The sequence below is a fragment of the Salmo salar genome, chromosome ssa13 (assembly GCF_905237065.1).
Source record: "Salmo salar chromosome ssa13, Ssal_v3.1, whole genome shotgun sequence".
NCBI lineage: Eukaryota > Metazoa > Chordata > Actinopteri > Salmoniformes > Salmonidae > Salmo > Salmo salar.
In genome coordinates, this window is record NC_059454.1 from 46,532,734 (window position 1) to 46,556,754 (window position 24,021).

At 40.3% G+C, this 24,021-nt stretch overlaps 1 protein-coding gene across 1 annotated transcript in view; it reads right to left on the reverse strand.

Moving 5' to 3' along the window:
- Positions 1–17,474: 17,474 nt before the first annotated feature.
- LOC106566952 (chemokine-like protein TAFA-5) overlaps positions 17,475–24,021 on the reverse strand; it is a 65,089-nt gene continuing 58,542 nt past the window's right edge. Inside the window, exons 4-6 of the mRNA XM_045693335.1 lie at positions 20,624–20,670; positions 18,541–18,597; positions 17,475–17,801 (exon numbers count right to left, since the gene is read on the reverse strand). Coding sequence (XP_045549291.1) covers positions 20,647–20,670 — 24 coding nt within the window. The 3' untranslated portion in view covers positions 17,475–17,801; positions 18,541–18,597; positions 20,624–20,646. The remainder of the gene's footprint in view (positions 17,802–18,540; positions 18,598–20,623; positions 20,671–24,021) is intronic.

Genomic DNA, 24,021 nt, shown 5'->3' on the forward strand with positions numbered 1-24,021 from the left:
TAATCCAAATTTTCTTATAGTAAATCTGAGTTTGGTGAGTACCAAACTTGGTGGGTGTCAAAATAGCTAGCCTGTGATGGCCGGGCTATCTACTCAGAATATTGCAAAATGTGCTTTCACCGAAAAGCTATTTTAAAATCGGACACCGCGATTGCATAAAGGAGTTCTGTATCTATAATTCTTAACCTCTATGGGCTAGGTGCGTCCCACCTACTCAACAGCCAGTTGAATCCTGTGGCGCGTTATTCAAATACCTTAGATATGATATTACTTCAATTTTTCAAAAATATGACTATTTTACACCATTTTAAAGATAAGACTCTCGTTAATCTAACCACACTGTCCGATTTCAAAAAGGCTTTACAACGAAAGCAAAACATTAGATTATGTCAGCAGAGTACCGAGCCAGAAATAATCAGACACCCATTTTTCAAGCTAGCATATAATGTCACATAAACCCAAACCACAGCTAAATGTAGCACTAACCTTTGATGATCTTCATCAGATGACAACCCTAGGACATTATGTTATACAATACATGCATGTTTTGTTCAATCAAGTTCATATTTATAGCAAAAAACAGCTTTTTACATTAGCATGTGACTAGCATGTGACTAGCATTCCCACCGAACACTGCCGGTGAATTTACTAAATTACTCACGATAAACGTTCACAAAAAACATAACAATTATTTTAAGAATTATAGATACAGAACTCCTCTATGCACTCGATATGTCCGATTTTAAAATAGCTTTTCGGTGAAAGCACATTTTGCAATATTCTCAGTAGATAGCCCGGCATCACAGGGCTAGCTATTTAGACACCCAGCAGGTTTAGCACTCATCAAAGTCAGATTTACTATAAGAAAAATGTTATTACCTTTGGTGTCTTCGTCAGAATGCACTCCCAGGACTGCTACTTCAATAACAAATGTTGGTTTGGTCCAAAATAATCCATCATTATATCCAAACAGCGGCGTTTTGTTCGTGCGTTCTAGACACTATCCTAAAGGCTAAATAAGGGTGACGAGCATGGCGCAATTCGTGACAAAAGAATTCTAAATATTCCATTACCGTACTTCGAAGCATGTCAACCGCTGTTTAAAATCAATTTTTATGCCATTTTCTCGTAAAAAAGCGATAATATTCCGACCGGGAATCTGCGTTTAGATAAACAGACAAAGAAACCATTCGGTCGAAGCGGGCACGCGCCTAAGCCCATAGTACTCTGAGTGGCCACTTGCCAAAAGCGATAAAGTGTTTCAGCCAGAGCCTGCCTCGATATCGTTCAACGTTTTCCCGGGCTCTGAGACCCTATGGAAGACGTAGGAAGTGTCACGTTATTGCACAGATACTGAGTCTTCAATAAAAAGAGCCAAGATGAAACACTACTTCTCAGACAGGCCACTTCCTGCTTGAAATCTTCTCAGGTTTTGGCCTGCCATAGGAGTTCTGTTATACTCACAGACACCATTCAAACAGTTTTAGAAACGTTAGGGTGTTTTCTATCCAAAGCCAATGATTATATGCATATTCTAGTTACTGGGCAGGAGTAGTAACCAGATTAAATCGGGTACGTTTTTTATCCAGCCGTGTCAATACTGCCCCCTTGCCCTAACAGGTTAAAATAATTGTTGTTTTTTGTGAACGTTTATCGTGAGTAATTTAGTAAATTCACCGGAAGGGTTCGGTGGGAATGCTAGTTCTGAACGTCACATGCTAATGTAAAAAGCTGGTTTTTGATATAAATATGAACTTGATTTAACAAAACATGCATGTATTGTATAACATAATGTCCTAGGAGTGTCATCTGATGAAGATCATCAAAGGTTAGTGCTGCATTTAGCTGTGGTTTTGGTTTTTGTGACATTATATGCTAGCTTGAAAAATGGGTGTCTGATTATTTCTGGCTGGGTACTCTCCTGACAATCTAATGTTTTGCTTTCGTTGTAAAGCCTTTTTGAAATCGGACAGTGTGGTTCGATTAACGAGAGTCTTGTCTTTAAAATGCTGTAAAATAGTCATATTTTTTAAAAATTGAAGTTTTCGGATTTTTGAGGAGTTTGTATTTCGCGCCACGCCCTATCATTGGATATTGGAGCGGTGTTCCGCTAGCGGAACGTCTAGATGTAAGAGGTTTTAAACAGCTTGGAAAATTCCAGAAAATGATGTCATGGCTTTAGAAGCTTCTGATAGGCTAATTGACATAATTTGAGTCAATTGGAGGTGTACCTGTGGATATATTTCAAGGCCTACCTTCAAATTCAGTGCCTCTTTGCTTGACATTATGGGAAAATCTAAAGAAATCAGCCAAGACCTCAGAAAAAAAATGGTAGACCTCCACAAGTCTGGTTCATCCTTGGGAGCAATTTCCAAACGCCTGAAGGTACCACGTTCATCTGTAAAAACAATAGTACGCAAGTATAAACACCATGGGACCACGCAGCAGTCATACCGCTCAGGAAGGAGACGTGCTGTGAAGAGGTGACTCCGGGATGCTGGCTTTCTAGGCAGAGTTCCTCTGTCCAGTGTCTGTGTTCTTTTGCCCATCTTAATCTTTTCTTTTTATTGGCTTTTTCTTTGCAACTCAGTGACCAGGCCCCCGTGAGCACAGACATGATCTGGCGTCATGGAACCTTACTTTTCTATTGTTACAAATAAAACCCCCTCATGAGGATATTCCCAGCAGACTAAGCAAAACCCAGCGTGAGCTGAGGTTGCAAATGGTTCATTTCCTAAGCATTCCTAACCATACAACGTGGCGCATTGGTTACACAGCTGGAAATGGTTAAACTCTGAGACTATTGATCCCTACAGGATAAGAGTAAATTTTAGATACTAATTACTAGACTGCAGCTAGATCCGAATACCGACAACCGCCGAAACATCAATTCTAAGAGCAATGGACGCCTGACGTATCCATTACAACAGACACTATCAGGAGCCGCTGATAAAGCTACAACCATGAAAGACATTGTGACTTCTGGGGAAGTAACCAGAGACTCTCTGATGAACTGACTCTCCAGCAGACGGACCGACGATTCCAACAGAGAAGAGAACAACGACACCCAGGTGTAAATATATCTATTGCAATTATTCCCAAATGAACGGCTGTTCATGTGCAAAGGATTAGCATTTCAATTATCCACTGTGTGTAGTGAAGCCATTTTGTCTTTCCGCTCCTTTAGCGGTCCACACCCCCTTTCCTTTCATATCGGCTTAGCCCACTAGGGAATCTTCCCTATGATTGTTAGTAACCAATATCTACTGTTTGTTTGCTTATGCATTTCTGTGATTATTTAGTTAGTTAGTAAATTAATGATTAACCTGTTGGGGGTAGGGGGCAGTATTGACACGGCCGGATAAAAAATGTACCCGATTTAATCTGGTTACTACTCCTGCCCAGTAACTAGAATATGCATATAATTATTGGCTTTGGATAGAAAACACCCTAAAGTTTCTAAAACTGTTTGAATGGTGTCTGTGAGTATAACAGAACTCATATGGCAGGCAAAAACCTGAGAAGATTCCTTACAGGAAGTGCCCTCTCTGACAAGATCTTGTTCTTCTTGTCTCTGTTTATTGAAAACTGAGGATCTTTGCTGTAACGTGACACTTCCTACGGCTCCCATAGGCTCTCAGAGCCCGGGAAAAAGCTGAATGATATCGAGGCAGCCCCAGGCTGAAACACATTTGCGCTTTTGACAAATGGCCGATCAGAGGACAATGGGCTTAGGTGCATGCACGAGGCGACCCCATGCTTTATTTTCTTTCGTCTGTTTACCTAAACGCAGATTCCCGGTTGGAATATTATCACTTTTTTACGAGAAAAATGGCATAAAAATTGATTTTAAACAGCGGTTGACATGCTTCGAAGTACGGTAATGGAATATTTAGAATTTTTTTGTCACGAAATGCGTCGTGCTCGTCACCCTTCTTTATCCTTTCGGATAGTGTCTTGAACGCACGAACAAAACGCCACTGTTTGGATACAACTATGGATTATTTGGGACCAAACCAACATTTGTTATTGAAGTAGAAGTCCTGGGAGTGCATTCTGACGAAGAACACCAAAGGTAATAACATTTTTCTTATAGTAAATCTGACTTTGGTGAGTGCTAAACTTGCTAGGTGTCTAAATAGCTAGCCCTGTGATGCCGGGCTATCTACTTAGAATATTGCAAAATGTGCTTTCACCGAAAAGCTATTTTAAAATCGGACATATCGAGTGCATAGAGGAGTTCTGTATCTATAATTCTTAAAATAATTGTTATGCTTTTTGTTAACGTTTATCGTGAGTAATTTAGTAAATTTTTTGTAAATTCACCGGAAGTTTGCGGGGGGTATGCTAGTTCTGAACGTCACATGCTAATGTAAAAAGCTGGTTTTTGATATAAATATGAACTTGATTGAACAAAACATGCATGTATTGTATAACATAATGTCCTAGGTGTGTCATCTGATGAAGATCATCAAAGGTTAGTGCTGCATTTAGCTGTCTTCTGGGTTTTTGTGACATTATATGCTAGCTTGAAAAATGGGTGTCTGATTATTTCTGGCTGGGTACTCTGCTGACAATCTAATGTTTTGCTTTCGTTGTAAAGCCTTTTTGAAATCGGACAGTGTGGTTAGATTAACGAGAGTCTTGTCTTTAAAATGGTGTAAAATAGTCATATGTTTGAGAAATTGAAGTAATAGCATTTCTAAGGTATTTGAATAACGCGCCACAGGATTCCACTGGCTGTTATGTAGGTGGGACGAAATCGTCCCACTGGCCCTAGAGAGGTTAAGCCAATTGGTGTATGGATGATTTAGGGTTTAGGCTGGGTTCATGCAGATAACCAAGAATTCTACAACATTTGAAATGAGACTAACATAAGGTAAAGAATAATTAATTAATAGAAGACTAATTGATCAGATATTAAAATATCTGAAGAGTTATATTAGCAAAATGATAACTTTGTAATCTGAAGATTTTCCGTGGTGCCCGACTTCCTAGTTAATTAAATGTACATAATTAGTTTAACCACATAATAATAATTACAGAGAATTGATTTGATAAAACAAGTCTTCACATTTAACGATAAGCTGAAGACACGACACTATGTAGCCCACTTTATATGTATATACTGTAACGGTTGTCGTCGGGAATGGAGGAGCAAAACGCAGCAGGAATGTGGATGTTCATCTTGTATTTTATTTTAAACCAAGAAAACACCAAAATAACAAAATGGAGAACGACCGATCAACAAAACAGTCTTGTCAGGCTCACACACGCAAAACAAGAAACAATCTCCCACAAACACTAAACCAAACACATACCCATATATAGGACTCCCAATCAGAGGCAATGAGAAAACACTTGCCTCCAATTGAGTCCAACCCCAATAAACCAGACATAGAAATACAAAAGACCAGAGACCACATAGAAATACAAACATAGAACATTACCCAAAAACCTGGAAATAATAAATCAAACGCCCTACTAAATAAACCACCACCCCGAACCACATAAAACAAATACCCTCTGCCACGTCCTGACCAAACTACAATAACAAATAACCCTTATACTGGTCAGGACGTGACATATACTGTATTCTAGTGATGGTTCATCCTATATAACTACTGGTGTATACACCTTTTCTATTCATATACTGTCCACACAAACTCTCTTTCTGATATGTCTTAATTTCTTTCTTTTTACTTTTGAATCATGTGAGTATTGTTTTGAATTGCTAGGCATTGCTAGTGCACTGTTGGAGCTAGAAACACAAGCATTTTGCTGCACCTGCGGCAGGTAGCATAGCGGTTAAGTACGTTGGGCCCCTTTTTTGAAAGGTAGCTGGTTCAAATTTCCGAGCTGACTAGGTGATAAATCTGAGCAAGGCAAATAACCCTAATTGCTCTGGATAAGTGTCTGCTAAATGTAAAAATAAAATCTGTGTAAAACTTTGATTTGATTTCTGTACACCCATCCTCTGCTATGCAATTGGCTTTTCTTTGCTGCTTATTATTGCTGCTGCTGTAACATCACTGCTGCGTTGTCTGTTTTCTGCTAGCCCACCATCACCCCAGCCTCCACTTATGGTTCTGCTTTTTGTTACTGTCAGGGGGTTATATCTATATTTATCTATAGCTCAATGCCTGTAGTTTATTAATAATGGTAATAATTGACACATTGCTCTGGCAGTGAGCTCCACTGAATGAGCAGAGACAACCAAGGCCTTATGAATTGTCATCCATTTTCTAGTTGTATTGCCATCTATTTTTCTAGACATCTAATAAATGCATAAACAAATGTGGCTTTCTGGTCTGAACTCTGACCCTAAGTGTTAAAAGTCCCAAACAGTGAAAATGTTTATCAAATTTGATTATATTTGGTGAAAACCAGTTCAAAGTAGTGACCCAAGTACGAACAATGACTGTAGTTGGTACATTGGTCAAGTTTGATCATGAAGTTGCTGGTCCACTCTGCCCATTGTAAAACACTTGGATTCAGGAGGCAGGCATTGCCAAGGATTTACATCTAGCGTTATACATCTTATTGAAAATATGTACCTCCATAAAAATGTGCACCTACACATTGCTTTGGCTTTGTTTACAAACCGTAAGCTAGGTACGAGTAGCTAGCGCAAGCAGAACGTACGACCAAAGATACTGGTCACCTTTCATCTGTGGTGTGACTGTTAGCAAGCTACTTACCAGCAAGGCAGCAAAAGCACTCTGTGTTGTGACTGGATGCTAGTGTAAAATTAATCTTCCACTATTTTGGAAGAATGACATCCGACAGCAGTGGCTGCTTATAATTTTGGGTGGACAGGCTGCACCGAAAATTACGATCATGTCCCGTGTGTGCAGTGCACATTGAGTGAAGTTGCTTTATCAATTGGGGAGAAAATTAGATGGGTCTTGCCAGGAAGCGAATCCTGATTACAGATGCTGTACCATCACTGACAGTGGCTCTTGCAAGTGCTGCCCATAAAGTATCAGAGTTTGACACGGAAGCCAACATTAGATAATGCAACTGTGGCTGCTTTGACTTGGAAACAGTATATTTTCTGTAACACAATTACAACACAATTACAATCTCCATTTTCCATCTAACTATCAACGAACGTCCCTCGGTGAAGTATTCCGCTATTCTGTTAGAAGAGTTGAAGAAGAAATGCGCTCGCACTTCTGTTTTTCAGAAGACCGTTGAAAGTGAATGTATTCTTTACTGGAAAACACCCCAACGACCCCTCCTCTTCCTCCTCTCTCTCTCAGAGTCTTCTATTCTTCATGATAGTCTGCTCTGTTGGGAGGAGGCTAATTCAGCGTGAGGTTGTAGCTAGATGTGATCTAATGCATTAGCATTGGAAATGATGCTAGCAGTGGCTAGCTGGAAACTAAGGCATTAGCATTGGAAATCCCAAGATGGTAGCATGTCAAGTCATTTGTCTGTGACTAGTACATTTTAACCTACTAATAACCTATTTATTTATGGCTGAGTAACTTCCTTGTTGTGTAGTGCAAATTATTTTATTTTTGCTGCTGTAAAGATCACGGGTCTTCCTCAACTTGGCACTTCAACTCTGCACTGACGTTTACCAAAGTAACCCGATCTCTGGCTGGCCTGAGTTCCTTCTTCATCCACGGAGTGTCTCGTCCAAGCCGCTCCTTTTTGCTCTTCGTCTGGCTGTCAGTGGCAGCTCAATAATCCCCAACCCGTTCTCTCAATCGACCTCAACACCCAATCTACTCACACGTGCAAATACTCACATTCAGATTTACATATACGCTGTCCCTCTCTCCCCTTACCTTCATTGGGCTCTATTTACATTTGTCAGAGAAAATGACAATTTTCGTGGTATTGCTTTGTGCACTGACTTTAACGAGATCTGGAGAAAACGAACATTGTCGCTGGGTGAGTACATCTGACAATGTGCTCTCCCGTCCATTGGACATTTTGTTTGCAGGAACTCGCTCCTTTTCACTCGTTCCACTCGTCCAAGTGCCGATGTATTTGTGGCATGATGTGAACATTACGAATTTGTGTCACTACCAAAGTCTAATGGTTTTAAATGACTGTTTTGTATTGTCTGGAAACTCACTTGTAGACTTCGCTTGCAGTAGGTCTCTTAAAAAGAGAAGCCGTGCAAAGTTATTAAACAGAGGTGCCTAGTTATTCTTCTTTTGTTGATATCAGGTAACGTGCAGCCTAACCCTGGCCCTGATATGCAATGTCTCCAAACCCCCTCTGATTTTAAATCAAGATCTGGTCTTGGTATTTTTCATTTAAATGTACGCAGCCTGTTGTCAAAAATGGATGGGGTTAGGATTTGGGCTAAATCAACTGATGCTGATATAATTGTGTTTTCTGAAACCTGGCTCAGCAAGTCTGTTCTTGATACGGATATTTGTATAACTGGTTACAATGTTTATCGCACTGATCGGGTTAAGAAAGGTGGGGGTGTGGCTATATATGTAAAAACGAAATTCCCTGTAAGTGTGGCAAAGTCTGAAACTATTTGTAAACAGTTGGAATTTCTTGCTTTGAATATTGAGGTTTCTAAGGGTCTTTCTATAACTGTGATTGGCTGTTACAGACCCCCCTCTGCTCTCGGTGATGCATTTTCTTCTTTGACGCACCTCATGTCTAAACTTCTTTACAGTGAAATGATTTTGATTGGTGATCTTAACTGGTGTTGGTTAATGCCGGTGTCTGATGATTTAAAAATGTTTTGTAATTCTATGAATCTTACCCAGTTGATTAACTCACCCACTCGCCCTAATCTAAAATGCCCTGATAAATCTACCCTGATTGATTTGATATTGACAAATGTTCCACATAAATATTCTGCGGTTGGTGTTTTTGTAATGATTTAAGTGACCATTGTGCTGTTGTTGCTATTAGAAATACTAAGATTTCTAAGTCTAACCCGCGTTTTATTCGTAAGAGAAATCTGAAGTGTTTCATTGAGCAGGCTTTCTTTCATGATTTGTTTTATTTTGACTGGAGCAAGATTGAGCTTATCCCTGATGTGGAAACTGCCTGGAAATTCTTTCATGATGGTTTTCTCCAAATAGTAAACAGACATGCTCCATTCCGCAGGTTCAGGGTTAAAGGGAGGGATAATCCATGGTTTTCGTCTGAGCTTTCTTGCATTGTTCACGACCGTAATCTAGCCTGGGCTAAAGCAAGGAAATCGTGTTCTGATGCTGATTGGCTTGTTTTTAGGCAGTTACGAAACAAGTGTTCTTCTCTTCTCAGGAAGGCCAAATCTGAATATTTTATGTCTGTTACCACTGATAACCTGAATGACCCTAGAAAGTTTTGGAAGGCTATTAAGTCTATGTCTGGTAACAGTAATGTTAATGAATTACCGTCATGTGTATTGAAGGACTCTGTTGCTATATATGACAAAACTGAAATGCTGAATTGTTTCAATGAGCACTTTGTATCATCTGGTAGGCTGTTTGATTCAGTGTCCTCTGTCTCTGTACAACCTTGTGTGGATGAACCAGTGAGAGCTGGTCAAACTTTTAGCTTTTTGCCATTCTCAGTGCAGGTGGTACATAAAGCCCTGAAATCCTTAGATCAGAGAAAGCCTGCAGGTCCTGATCTTTTGGATCCCTGCTTTTTAAATCTGGCAGCTGATTTCATAGCTGAACCACTTGCATATCTGTTTAATCTAACCCTGGAATGTAATGAAATTCCAAAGATCTGGAAATCAGCATTTGTCCTGCCACTTTTAAAAGGGGGAGATCCAACTCTTTTAAATAATTATAGGCCAATCTCAAAGCTGTCACCCCTGGTGAAAATACTTGAAACCCTTGTGAGTGACCAGCTAAAAGAGTTTTTATATACTAACTCTATTTTATCAATGTACCAATCGGGTTTCAGGAAGAAGCATAGCACAATTACAGCAGCCATGAAGGTTTTAAATGATATCACTGAAGCTCTTGACAAAAAACAGCATTGTGTCTCACTTTTTATTGATCTCTCTAAGGCTTTTGATACAGTTGATCATGCTATACTAAGGCAGAGATTGTCGAGTGTAGGTCTTTCAGAGCATGCAGTTGCATGGTTTGTTAACTATCTGTCTGATAGAACTCAGTGCACTCAATTTGATGGGCTTAGGTCTGTTAAATTGTCTGTCTTAAATGGTGTGCCCCAAGGCTCTGTACTTGGTCCTCTCTTATTCACTATTTATATAAATAATTTAGACAAAAATGTCCAAAATGCACGACTTCATTTTTATGCTGATGATACTGTTATTTACTGTTGTGCTTCATCTCTTACAAAAGCTTTCCAGAACTTGCAAACTGCTTTTAATACTGTTCAACATACCTTGTCTCAATTGAAGCTTATCCTCAATACTGACAAAACTAAACTTCTGGTGTTTTCTAAAGCAAGAAATAGACCCCTGAACCTTTCACCTATTACTACCTTTCAGGGCAAGGAGATTGAGGTTGTAACCTCATATAAATATCTTGGAATTTTGATTGATGATGGCCTCTCTTTTAAAATGCATATTCAACAACTTACAAAAAATTGAAGCTGAAATTAGGATTTTATTTTAGGAATAAGGCTTGTTTTTCTTTTGAAGCCAGAAGGAGGCTAGTATCAGCTACATTTATGCCTTTACTAGACTATGGGGATATTTTATATATAAATGCTTCCGCTCAGTGTTTGAGATCAATTGACACCCTTTACCATGGCACTTTGAGATTTATTTTAAATTGCAAAACCCTTACGCACCACTGCACTTTGTATACCAGGGTTGGCTGGCCTTCTCTAGTCACTCGTAGGCTCAGTCACTGGTATACTTTTATTTACAAAGCCATTTTGGGTTTACTACCTTTTTATTTGGGCATTTTTATTGTTCAGAAATGTGGTGGGTACTCTCTTCGTTCGAGGGACTTTATCTTGCTAACTGTTCCAAATGTCCGAACTGAATTTGGTAAAAGGGCTTTTATGTACTCTGCGCCATCGTCTTGGAATGCCTTACAAAATACTTTTAAACTGGAAGAACTTGTCCCGATTGGTATTTTTAAATCACTGATGAATGATCTTGAGACTGATTCCCTGACCTGTCAATGTTTTTAATTTGCTGTTTTTGATTTTGTTATATTCTTTGTTAATTTTATGGTTTTTACTAGATTACTTGTAGTTTTTCATGTTGTTTGTCTAATTTTTGTAATGACTTGGCGCTGCCTATCTTGGCCAGGACGCTCTTGAAAAAGAGATTTTAAATCTCAATGAGCCTTTCCTGGTTAAATAAAGGTTTAATAAAAAAATAATAATAAAAACACCTGAACCATATAGTGACTTTTGTTCTTCCATCCCTAAGTACCCTTAAATTGAGTCTTAGAACTGCTAGCACGAAGGAATGTTGTCCACAAAAGGACTTACGGTGTGTATAGTATTGTAATTTACCTCTGAAAATCATATTTTGCCATTCCATTGAGTGTAGTGATGGGGCACTGAGTCAAAAGCAGGTGAAATGTTTTAATAAAACAAAACCAAGAACACGACTAACATAAGGCAGAATGCCCACACACAAGAACAATACCAACAAGTGAGTTAACATGGGAGAGAGACAAAGGGGAGGAGATGAAGGTAATGGAGTCCAGGTGTGAATCATAATGATTAACAGGTGTGTGTAATGATGAATCCCAAGACCAGTGGTTAGTACTCTGGCAACGTCGTACGCCAGAGGGGAGGAGCAGAGTGACAGTACCCTCCGCCGACGTGCGGCTCCAGCCGCAGCACAAAGCTGACAGGGGGACGACCCCGAGGAGTGGTTCGGTCTGAGCAGCAAAAGTGGAAATCGAGGATTATGTTGGGGTCCAGAATGTCCTCCACCAGAACCCAACACCGCTCCTCTGGGCCATACCCCTCCCAGTCCACCAAATACTGGAGCTGACCCCCACGATGTAGGGATCTGACATGATACACCAGGCCCCCCTCGATGTCCGGGGGGGTTGTCATGGGGGACAGCATCAGCTAGGGGACCAGGAACCACCAGCCTGAGAAGGGAGACATGAAGAGGGATAGCTACGGTAGTGACTGGGTAATTGTATCCTGTATGTCACCTCATTGACCCTCCGGAGAACCTTAAATGGCCCCACAAACTGGGGGCTCAGTTTCTTTCAGGGCAGGCGGCGTGGGAGGTTCCTGGTAGGGAGCCAGATGCGATCCCCAGGATAGAACACAGGGGTCTCACTGCGGTGATGGTCTGCCTGTTCCTTCTGACGAGCCACTCATCTACCGCAGGAGTCGCAGTCTGGCCCTGGGTCCACGGGGCCAGGGCCGGCTGGAAACCAAAAACACACTGGAAGGGGGTCAACCCAGTGGAGGAGTGACAGATTTCTGGGCGTACTCTGCCCAAGGAAGGAAACGTGTTGTTTAGATTAGGCCTACTGGCCGGGTCAATAGGGTCAGACCACTTTTAAATTGGAACTTTGTTGCATTATGCGGCAGACTCTTACGGTACGTACCTCGTACCGATGGAGCTTCTCCCATTACAGAGACAATCCGGGATTCAAAGAATAACAAAGCAGTCATCCTGCAACTGATTTGGGTCCCAAACTGGATCTACCAATCTAGGATTGCCCCTTTAAGGCCCCCCAACACAACCAAGAAATGAGAATGGGTGCACATCTGCCAATATGTTGTGAGCACATCATGGCACATTGTCAACCTCCAAATATTACAGCTTGAAACTGCTGCGGGGAAATGCTTCTGGGGGCATGAGACACTTACCATTATGAGGAACAGGGATGGCAGAGGTACGTATACCAAGAGAATGGATGGATTAACATGGTGAGCAACCTACAAACAGAAACAGCACATATAGTCTTTTCATTTTTGAAATGACTGGTGTGGGATTTTAGGCTAGCGCTTCTGGTTAAGAACCTTTTTTTAATCCAATTGTCATATCATTCATTTGTGTGTGTTCATGTTTTTTAATTTAAAGCATAATTTGTGTGTTTGTGTGTGTGTCATGCTCAAAAGGACAGCGATGCTGCAGTAAAATGACTAAATTCAGCCCCTCCGTGCCTCACTAAGTGAAAGGAATGAAGGATGTTGTGCTATGCATAAACGCTCGCAGCACTTTATTAAGACCTATAAAATTTACAAGTCAAGGAGCGTCGCCTGACCTCTGGAGAACTATAAATTAGCCACGTTGCTCAAGCAAAACGACAATTTCACACCGCTATCTTCTCTCTATTCCCCCTGTCTCACTGCACACTGAAAAAGCCCTTATATAGCTATAATGGGTCTGGTTGTATGTTTTGAAGCGACAAAATGCTGATGTTGCTTCAATCAAATGGTTATACTTTCTTTCCCATTAGAACCACCTCGTGGTGGACCTTAAGCGTGACTGATGCCCAGTTGGCTTAATTGCCTTTCTTTACCAGTTCGTTGCATCTTTTGAAACAAGTACACATTAATGAGACTGGGAGAGCGAGTGTGCGATATGTGGCCCGCCATGCAGAAAACAATTTGGCCTGGGAGCAGGGGATCTAAATGCCCCGTCTCTGTGACTGCACAGTACCGCATCAGAGCGAACAAAGCACAACTTGACTGTGGGGTCACATGGGATCAGATGAGACTGAGACTGCTTCTCATTAGCACAATGGTAAGATAAATGCCTAAGTAAATGGTATTTTATGCAGGCATAAAGTTAATTTGCTATGCCACAGCGCTCTTTAACGATGCTGTGTTTAGAGAGTCAAAGGCCTCTGAAGTGTGTTTCTCGTATTAGGTGTGTTGTGGCAGGATTCAACCATTAAAGATAACGGGGCCAATGTGACCTAAAGTTTACCTCACACTGATTGTAGATGTTAATCTCTTCAAAAATCTGTCTTTCTATTTGAAGTGTCTTAGGAAAAATATGCATTCGAGTCAAAAGGTCAAGGTTTGACCACATACAAATCTATTTTCCTTAAAAGTGTTCCCAATGGCGAAAATGCATAAAGATGGAGGAATTCAGATATTATGTCATTGTTTTTTAGCACTACCCACACAGTTCTTAAACTACGGTGTGCAACATGGTTCAATGCGCCAGTAAATCAGCACAATCTACTTTTTAGTTTTTTCAAATTCTTGAAGCTAGAATTGGGATCATGTATACTGCGCTAATGCTGATACAAAAAAGGAGTAACGGAGAGCAATGCGACGAACTTATCAAAAGAGGCATTAGTGGTAAGTATACGGGGAATACCATCCTTATGCGCCATTGTATTGTTCAAAGTGCAATCCTTTAAAATGATTATAACCGAGAAGACCACATATAAAGAGAAACTGAAGACTTCCTTACATTTCTTTGTTCTCTAACTTTGTCTGCCCTTCAAGACATCATAGAAATGACATTTTATCATATGTCTGATGTGGATTCATAGCTTCATCCATGGAATTAGACTCAATCAAGAGCATTTTATTTGTGTTGGGTTAAAAAAAAACAAGACAAAGGATTGAAAGAATGGGTACAGCTGGGAGTAATCAAAGGTAAGTGTGATCAGGTGAGAATTGTGGTGTTCTTTTCACACATACCACTGATGACATTTACATGCCAACCAATATATTATTATTACTCGGGATACTCAAGTACTCTGTTTTTTAGTTGACCCATATAAACATTATATTCCATTTACAATAACATGAAGAAGCTTGTATCCCGGTTTTGAAAAACCCAAATAAGATGCCTGGGATATGCTGATCTTAGACGGGGTAAACATCTTATCCTGTTTATTGTTGTTTTTTGCGGTCTGCGTAGGTTTGATGTTCAGATGGGAACAGTAATAGTTGGAATACTAACTGAAGTCTGGACACTGACTGTAGGCCTCACATGTACCCTATTATAATATTAACTCCTGTAGAATTAAGTGTTTCTTGATAGACCAAATGCTAATTTTGTGTGGTGAAATATGATTAATTTATTTCATCTTAAAAAAATGTGAATGTACTGTAGCCTAAATGTGAAAAAATGTCCGCAACATAAAAGCTGACTGTATTTCACTTTCTAAACATGCATCCAAGACGAACTGAATACCATCAGAAACATACTGGATCGTTTTTATAGCTTTTCCACATCAGGAGAAATCCACTTTTTCAACCTGAAAGATGATGGCTAGAGCTTACCCATGATGTTGCACAATGATTTATGTCAATAAGTAATTTGTTTTAGACAAAGAATTATATATTTGTGCTTGAAGTGACAAATCCGAACTGCCCACTTTGTGCAAATCTGTGTGAATGCAGTGTCTTATCCTATGATATGACATACAAATAATTTTCAGCCTACTTTTTGTTTCAGGGCTGGGTTCTACTTGAATGTTACCACCCACCAGCATGGCATTGCTTATGAATCAGAAACAGTTGCAAAGTTATTCTTCTTCATTACGAAAATGAGCCCACCGCCTTGTGTCCACATGGCCGTCTGAGCCATGGAGAAAATGAAAATAGGAGGTGCAAACTTACGTATTTTTTTCTTCAATGCTTTGATTGGTGTAACGTTAGCAAGAAACCACAAGTGTCTATCCAGATAATTAAAAGTCACCTGCGAAAAAACAATATGAGTTTTATAGTTACATGTTATTTGCGGCTTGCATGATTATGACTAAAGTCAATGTAGCCTATAATTTCACTTCCCCTGTGAGAACCATGAGCAAGGGCTGACTTGGCTTTGCTCTACCACAGCCGAAGCCTACCAGCAGCGTAACGTTACCTACCAAAGGTTCCCCCGTGTCCATTACAATGTAGAAAAACGCATATGAGCTTTCTTTCAATAGTTACCCATATTACTGGAGCTTCATCTTATTCTTTCTAACTTTATATGGCGGATTCGCGTCCACAATTTATGTAAGATGACAAAACTTTGGCGATAACAATAGATGGCAAAGCCAAAGTGGTTTCCATCTGTGGGGATGTTTTCCCTAAATCAATGCTTATGACAAATCCATAACCAGCCACAGAGCCAGCTGGCTAATCTTTTGAATATGTTGTAGTTAAAAAAAAACAGCATCAAAAGCAACAACATAGAACATTAGCTAGCTAGTTAGATAAGGTTAGCAGGTTAGCATGCTAGCTATATGTTGATGTTTATCAACTCCACATGGAAATTCCCACACCCAATTTGTGAATATGTACAAGTAGACTTCGTCATTCTTCAGAGGTGTGGGGGTCCTTGAAAGAAATGAAAGATAATACTTTAGAGATGTCAAATAGATTGTTGATGATCATTCTATCGATTTATGACATTATTATTGAGTATCAAGTAATGACAAAAGAGAAGCCGCATGTATCAAATTTTGGAGAAGTTGACAAACAAATAGCCTACTTAATGTCAGATTATTATTTATTTTTTAAATCCAAGTGAGGCAACAACAAAAAATCCCACAGCCCCTGTCAAAAAAATCATTCCGCCATCCACGGTCAAATTATTAATATTTAGTTTATTCATGAGTGAAGGGATACTCGTGAGCGGGATATCAAAGGTGCATGTAAACATCTTATCCTGAATAAGACCTTAACTGGGATATGAGCGACTATCCGGAATAATGTGCGCATGTAAACGTTGTCACTGTGAATCAAGCATCAAGCACACATGACTACATTCACAAACACACACACACACACACACACACAATTAAATTAGCCCCAGGGATGAGAGGCTGTCTTTTTATCCTCATGTTTTTCGAAGGAAAATAACTACATGTCAGTGATATGTGTACAATATCATCTCAGTCTTTCTGTGATGCTCACTCTTATATAAGTTGATAATATTCACGGAACAGTATACACGGTGAATGTACACATTATATCCAATATAAACAGCAGCACTTTGATGTAGTATGGAGGTATGCCACTTGCAATGAGCTTCATATTAAAACATAGGCACTGTAAACCATAACTTTGAAATAATGAATTGATACTACACATTGACGGACATACTTACTGTTTTTAACTTATGTGACGTAGATCTTTCTATATATATTTATGTATTGAAAAGATATGATTCTGTTATAATGATGCTTTAAATCAATGATCATCCCCTAAAACATGATTATACGAGTTTGCAAGAAAGTGAGCTTCAGGTAAATTGACAAAGTTCTTGACAGAAGTACAATACTGGATGTGTCACACTTAAGAACAAGATTGTCAACTTTTTCCCATTTTACATTGTATATCAGGAGGTGCACACGTGTGCGCACACACACACACACACACACACACACACACACACACACACACACACACACACACACACACACACACAAAGGATAAAGGGCCAGGCAGGTGTCCATCAGTAAGTGCCTCATGACAGACAGTCCTATGCACCAGATAAACAATGTTCTGTTAATGTCAAGTTAAATAGTCACTGACAAATCCATCCAAGAGTTTCTCCTCCAACACCTTGACACAACAAACTATTGTCCAAGTCACACCCCCCCACACACACACACCTTCAGATTTATTTCCATAGGGATAGGTGGAAAAATGGTGGGTTCCTCACACATGCATAGACTCCCAATGATATCCTGCTTGCCGTGCTGAAACAACCCAGGCTATATACAGTAGGTTTTGTATTTCAGTTTGTGACGTGGCATGTGGGTCCCGATGATGATGCTGTGGTGTGTTGCTTTCATTGGCTAGTACGGACATCTGTGCACTGTCACATAGTAGGGCTCCTCTGATTTGTGGAGTGAGGGTATGTAGTGGTTTGAGAAAAAAATTGGCGAATCGACACAAAATGTGTTTGCCTGGTGATTGCCCTCTGTTCCCCTTCTGCCATGATTGGCAAAAAAAACCTGGGATGGGGTAGGGGGTTAGAGAGAGGGAGAAAGGGGGATAAACAGTAGAATTGAGAAAACAAGGTATTTCATCACTCGTGGTTGTTCATTGTCATTTATACAGGATGACTTCATCTTGAGCGATCTATGAACTTTATAATAGGGAAAAATGAAATCAACTTCCCAAGTAAGCTGACTTGTTACTTGTTCCTGACTTGTTACTTTAATCTCTTATTCTTATCTGTATTTTTTGAAACTGCATTGTTGGTTAGGGGCTCGTAAGTAAGCATGTCACTGTATTCGGCGCATGTGACTAATTTGATTTGACTATACAAACACTTGTAATATTCCAACAAGTGGTGTATAATGACAGCTTAAGGACTATGTAGGCTTACTTTGAACAGGTCTCTCTTGTAAAAGAGATTTTATCTCAATGAGAATAACCTGTATAAATAAAGGTTAAATAAAACATACTATTTTAATCCTCCCTATCTTTTTCTGTATACTTCATGTACTATTCTAAAGCTATTTTTAATTAACATTTCATTGAGTTCAATAATAATAAAACCATATAAAAATGTCCATACATTACAATGGATACTTTCCACATATATAAATGATTCACCATGAGCAATGGTCAAATTAGACACCCTAGACCGCTCATATGAAGCTTTCATACATTTAAATATGAGTCTGGAAATCTGCAAAGAAATTCATGAATTTGAGGCTACCCGGAAAATAAATATTTTCGACGCACCCAATTTCCCTTTTGCTCCCCGTCTCTGGTAATTGTACGTGATACATTTTGTTATCTCTGTGGAAGAAGGAAAATCATTCTTACAACATTGGCTGTGAAACATAGAGGCATTGAGATTCTGCAATATCACCCAATTTTACAGTCATAGTTTTTCTAGGCTAGGATTCACACAGCCCTGCACTATGGACAAATAATATTCCTATTGCTTCAGAAATTCACTAAATAAGCAATTGGATAAACTGCAGTAGCCAATGTTTACTGTGTGAAACAAAAAAAGGAGGAGTTTACGGTTTTCTGCAGTGCGGGTTTGACTTAATTCGGTTATTCATTTTCTTTCCTTCTCAGTCCAAAATTGTGCACTCTCTCAACACCTCAGTATATTTCCTTAGTCTTCTTAAACAACACAGCCATTTGAAGTTGCCTGGTCCTTTGAAGTAGCATCTTTGGGCTTTATTCATTTGTAACCCTCTGCATTAAGTTATTTTCTAGCAGTATAGCGCCTTTATATTTTTCTTTTGCCCTTTTTGTTTTTACATTTGCATCAAAGCCATTTTCGCAGAGGAAAATGCAACCACCAATTATGTATTTTCTGTGAAAAAGAGAACATTTTTGCTATGAATAGGTGTAAGTTTCACTTACTATATATAAGCACAGAGGCCAGTTTTACCTTTAAAACTCCAACGATTAATGTTAGAATTGGTAGATGGTAAGATGGTCTCAGATCTGCACTTCTGCTCATCTCAAATCAAATCAAACCAAATGTTATTGGTCACATACGAACACATATTTAGCAGATGTTATTGAGGGTATAGCTAAAAACTTGTGTTCCGAGCTCCAAGAGTGCAGTAGTATCTAACAGTTCACATTACACACTAATCTAAAAGTAAAAGAATGGAATTAAGAAATACAGTGGCAAGAAAAAGTATGTGAACACTTTGGAATTACTTGGATTTCTACATAAATTGGTCATAAAATTAGATCTGATCTTCATCTAAGTCACAACAGACAAACACAGTCAGGTGTCAGCTGACCTGGAGTACAAACATTGAGACGAGATTGGAGAAGTTGGTTAGAGCTAAAAAACACTCACAAGAAGCATTGCCTGATGTGAACCATGCCTCGAACAAAAGAGATCTCAGAAGACCTAAGATTAAGAATTGTTGACTTGCATACAGCTGGAAAGGGTTACAAATGTATCTCTAAAAGCCTTGATGTTCATCAGTCCATGGTAAGACAAATTGTCTATAAATGGAGAAAGTTCAGCACTGTTGCTACTCTCCCTAGGAGTGGCCGTCCTGCAAAGATGACTGCAAGAGCACAGCACAGAATGCTCAATGAGGTTAAGAAGAATCCTAAAGTGTCAGGTAAAGACATACAGAAATCTCTGGACCTGGGCCTGGACAGCTTGCTATCATCGACGGAAAAATGAATTCCCAAGTTTATCAAGACTATTTGCAGGAGAATGTAAGGCTAACTGTCCACCAATTGAAGCTCAACAGAAGTTGGGTGATGCAACAGGACAACGACCCAAAACACAGAAGTAAATCAACAACAGAATGGCTTCAACAGAAGCCTTCTGGAGTGGCCCAATCAGAGTCCTGACCCCAACCCGATTGAGATGCTGTGGCATGACCTCGAGAGCGGTTCACACCAGACATCCCAAGAATATTGTTGAACTGAAACAGTTTTGTAAAGAGGAATGGTCCAAAATTCCTCCTGACCATTATACAGGTCTGATCCGCAACTACAGAACATGTTTGGTTGAGGTTATTGCTGCCAAAGGAGGGTCAACCAGTTATTAAATCCAAAGGTTCACATACTTTTCCCACCCTGCACTGTGAATTTTTACACAGTGTGTTCAATAAAGACATGAAAACGTAGAATTGTTTGTGTGCTATTAGTTTAAGCAAACTGTCTATTGTTGTGACTTAGATGAAGATCTATGACCAATTTATGTAGAAGTACAGGTAATTCCAAAAGGTTCACATACTTTTTCTTGCCACTGTATATAAAAATGTGATTGACAGCTGGCAGTGCAAAAAAGAAACATACACTTTGAGAGAATGGATTGAGCCAGACTCACCTACCCACTGTGTTCTAAACTCCTTACGATGGTTCCTTAGGCAAAGGCTAGAAAGAAGATAAAAGACAAGATTCAAAGGCAGAAACTTCAGGACAGACCACAGCTCTCTTCTATCAAAGTATACACCAACAAAATGGCAAGGAGCATATAACAGATGTCCCTTTTGAAGCACAGATGGAAAGACATTCAATTATATTTAAGGCTAGATGATGGAAACGTATTTTCTTTTTAATTATATTTAACCAGGCAAGTCAGTTAAGAACAAATTCTTATGTTTTAATGACGTCTACCCCAGCCAAACCCTCCCCTAACCCGGACGATGCTGGGCCAATTGTGCATCGCCCTATGGGACTCCCGATCACAGCTGGTTGTGATACAGCCCGGGATCAAACCAGGGTTTGTAGTGACTCTTCTAGAGTCAGTGCCTTAGACCGCTGTGCCACTCGGGAGCCCAAAACGTAAAGTTTGGCTTACTTGTCAAATGTTGCATTTTTTCTGACCTTTGAACTATACACTACCAGGAAATACTAGCAGGTAAGGTGGGTCCATATGGGCGATTGAGCCATGGTTCCTGAGGCATTACCTTCCAGTGTCACAATAGAACATTTACAATATACTGTGTGTCCAGTGAAAATTGAACTATATGCTTGCTGCATGTTGTTTAATAGCAAAGGAATACTTTTTTCCACTTCATTATCTATTCTCTGTGAATAAGCACTAATATTTTGTGTATCTCATTAATTTCCCAGAGCACTTTCTGTTGTTTCCCTCACATTTTTGAAGAAACTCGTGAGGGCATTTAAACTGGTAAGGCATCAAAAACAACTGTTTGCCTTTTGCCAAGAGGGACGGAAACAACTGCTAGTGCTTTCTAGCTGTGGGGAATGAATAACTTACTTCCAAGAAGCTAATGTCTAAGCTGTTCATAATCAGGAAGCTAATGGTCTGTGCAGCCAATCAAGGCCATGGTACAGTGGGGAGTGGTAAACACATTGGCATTCCCAGGAGCCTCTTCTCTGCTGTACAGGGGGCTCCTGCAGCAACAACGGGCACAGTTGGTATTCCACTTCCCACCCATCTGTTGGTCAGTCGGTAGTTCAGTCGTGTCTCTGTATGTTGTGTCTCTCTGCCCGCCTGTCTTTCTGTGTCTGGTCCTTTCGTTTGTCTGTCTGTCTGTCTGTCTGTCTGTCTGTCTGTCTGTCCATCTGTCCTGTCTGTGTCTGGTCCGTCTGTTTGTCTGTCTGCCTGCTGTGTCACTTCTGTCTGTCCGAGTGCCCTACCAAGCGCTATCAGCGAAACACTCCTCGGAGCGGTGCTGATACACCACACCTCTTTGACATCATCTCATCTAAACGCTACATCTTTATATCAAAATAAGAAAAGAGTGAGGGGAAAAAAAATCTTAAATGACCACAATAGAATCTTCCGAGATTGCCCAAGGTTTCGTGATTTCATTTTTTTATTCAGTTGAAGGCTGAATGCCTAGATGTCACGACTTCTACCAAAGGTGGCTCCTCTCCCTGTTCGGGCGGCGCTCGGCAGTCGTCGTCGCCGGTCTACTAGCTGCCACCGATCCCTTTTTCCCTTTTCGTTTGGTTTTGTCTGTCTTTTGTTGCACCTGTTTTGAGTTGGGTCATTAGTGGGGTATTTAGTCTCGCTTGTCTAGGTTGGGTTTATGCGGGATTGTTTGTTGTTACCTGTTGTGGGTTTTGGGGTTGCGTTTATTTGTCTTTGTCTATTGTGGGCTCTCTGGACTGTGTCCCGGCCCTTTTTGGGGTGGACTATTTTTGTCTGGTTTGTTTTATGCCTGTTCATGGTGTTTTTGGACTCTGGAATAAACACGCTCTGCAAGTGCACTTTTGGTCTCCTGCGCCTGACTTCTCCCCCTCCCCACCACTCCTAGAGAGCAGTGACACTAGAACATTCTCTACTGGTGGTGTGTGAAAAGAGTTCCAAGACCTTGCTATCTATTACACACGTACAAGAACCGAGTAGAAGGTGAGGTATTGATATTTTCATTTTTTTATTTCACCTTTATTTAACCAGGTAGGCCAGTTGAGAACAAGTTCTCATTTACAACTGCGACCTGGCCAAGATAAAGCAAAGCAGTGCGACAAAAACAACACAGAGTTACACATAAAAAAACATACAGTCAATAACACAATATAAAAATCTATGTACAGTGTGTGCAAATGTAGAAGAGTAGGGTGGTAATGCAATAAATAGGCCATAGAGGCGAAATAATTACAATTTAGCATTAACACTGGAGTGATAGATGTACAGATGATGATGTGCAAGTAGAGATACTGGGGTGCAAAAGAGCAAGAGGATAAATAACAATATGGGGATGAGGTAGTTGGGTGTGCTATTTACAGATTGGCTGTGTACAATAACAGTGATCGGTAAACTGCTCTGACAGCTGACACTTAAAGTTAGAGAGGGAGATATACGTCTCCAGTGATTCTTGCAATTCGTTCCAGTCATTGGCAGCAGAGAACTTGAAGGAAAGGTCGGCCAAAGGAAGTGTTGGCTTTGGGGAGATACCCAACTTTGGCACTTTTCCCTCGTTTGCTCTCAAAGAAAAAGTGATTTCTCCCCCCCAAAGGCGAGTCACGACTGCGCTAGTACTTCTCCAACAATTAAGTGCCCTTCTCTCGCTACTTCTCTTAGATATCGATTGTGGGGACACTAACTTAGGCCAATGTGCTGAGGCGGCAGTGGCACTAGCTTGGCACTTTTAACGGCTGACACTAACAAGGTGAGTTGGGTCCAGGAGAGGAGGGGGTGTGGGAGAGACATAGTGGCCTGTACCACTGCCAGTCAAACAAACAGCTGAGCAATGCCTAGTTTTCACAGGACAAGAAACCTAAGGACATCGCAGACTATGTCCTCTCCTTAGGCTACAAAGAGAAAGATAGAAAATAATGGGAGAGGGATGGAGAAAGAGAGTTATACAACAAAGGTATTGAGTGTTTCACTAATTAGCTATTCTTTGTTTAACTGAAAGGCATAAACCCTGAGCTCCTGGGACTGTATGTGTCACGCTTCTCAGAGTAGGAGTGCTGATCTAACCCTAAAAAAGAATGTGTCTCTATGTAACTGGCTTCACTGTGCTGCTAACAGCTTGGCTTCACTGTGCTGCTAACAGCTTAGCTTCCTCAACTGTCCCGGTCCCTTTACTGGGCTTGAACCAGTGGCCCTCTGATCACTAACACACATCATGACCACCCACTTGACAATGTACAAACCAGTTGTGCCACTACAAAAGGATCTCGCTACATATATAAAATCCACGTTTAAAAACGGTTTACTCAAGTAACCCAGCTTGGTTGCATACTGTGGAGGGGTACACTGAACCGGAGTTGAGGCAACACTATATTAACACTAGTGGTAGTTCA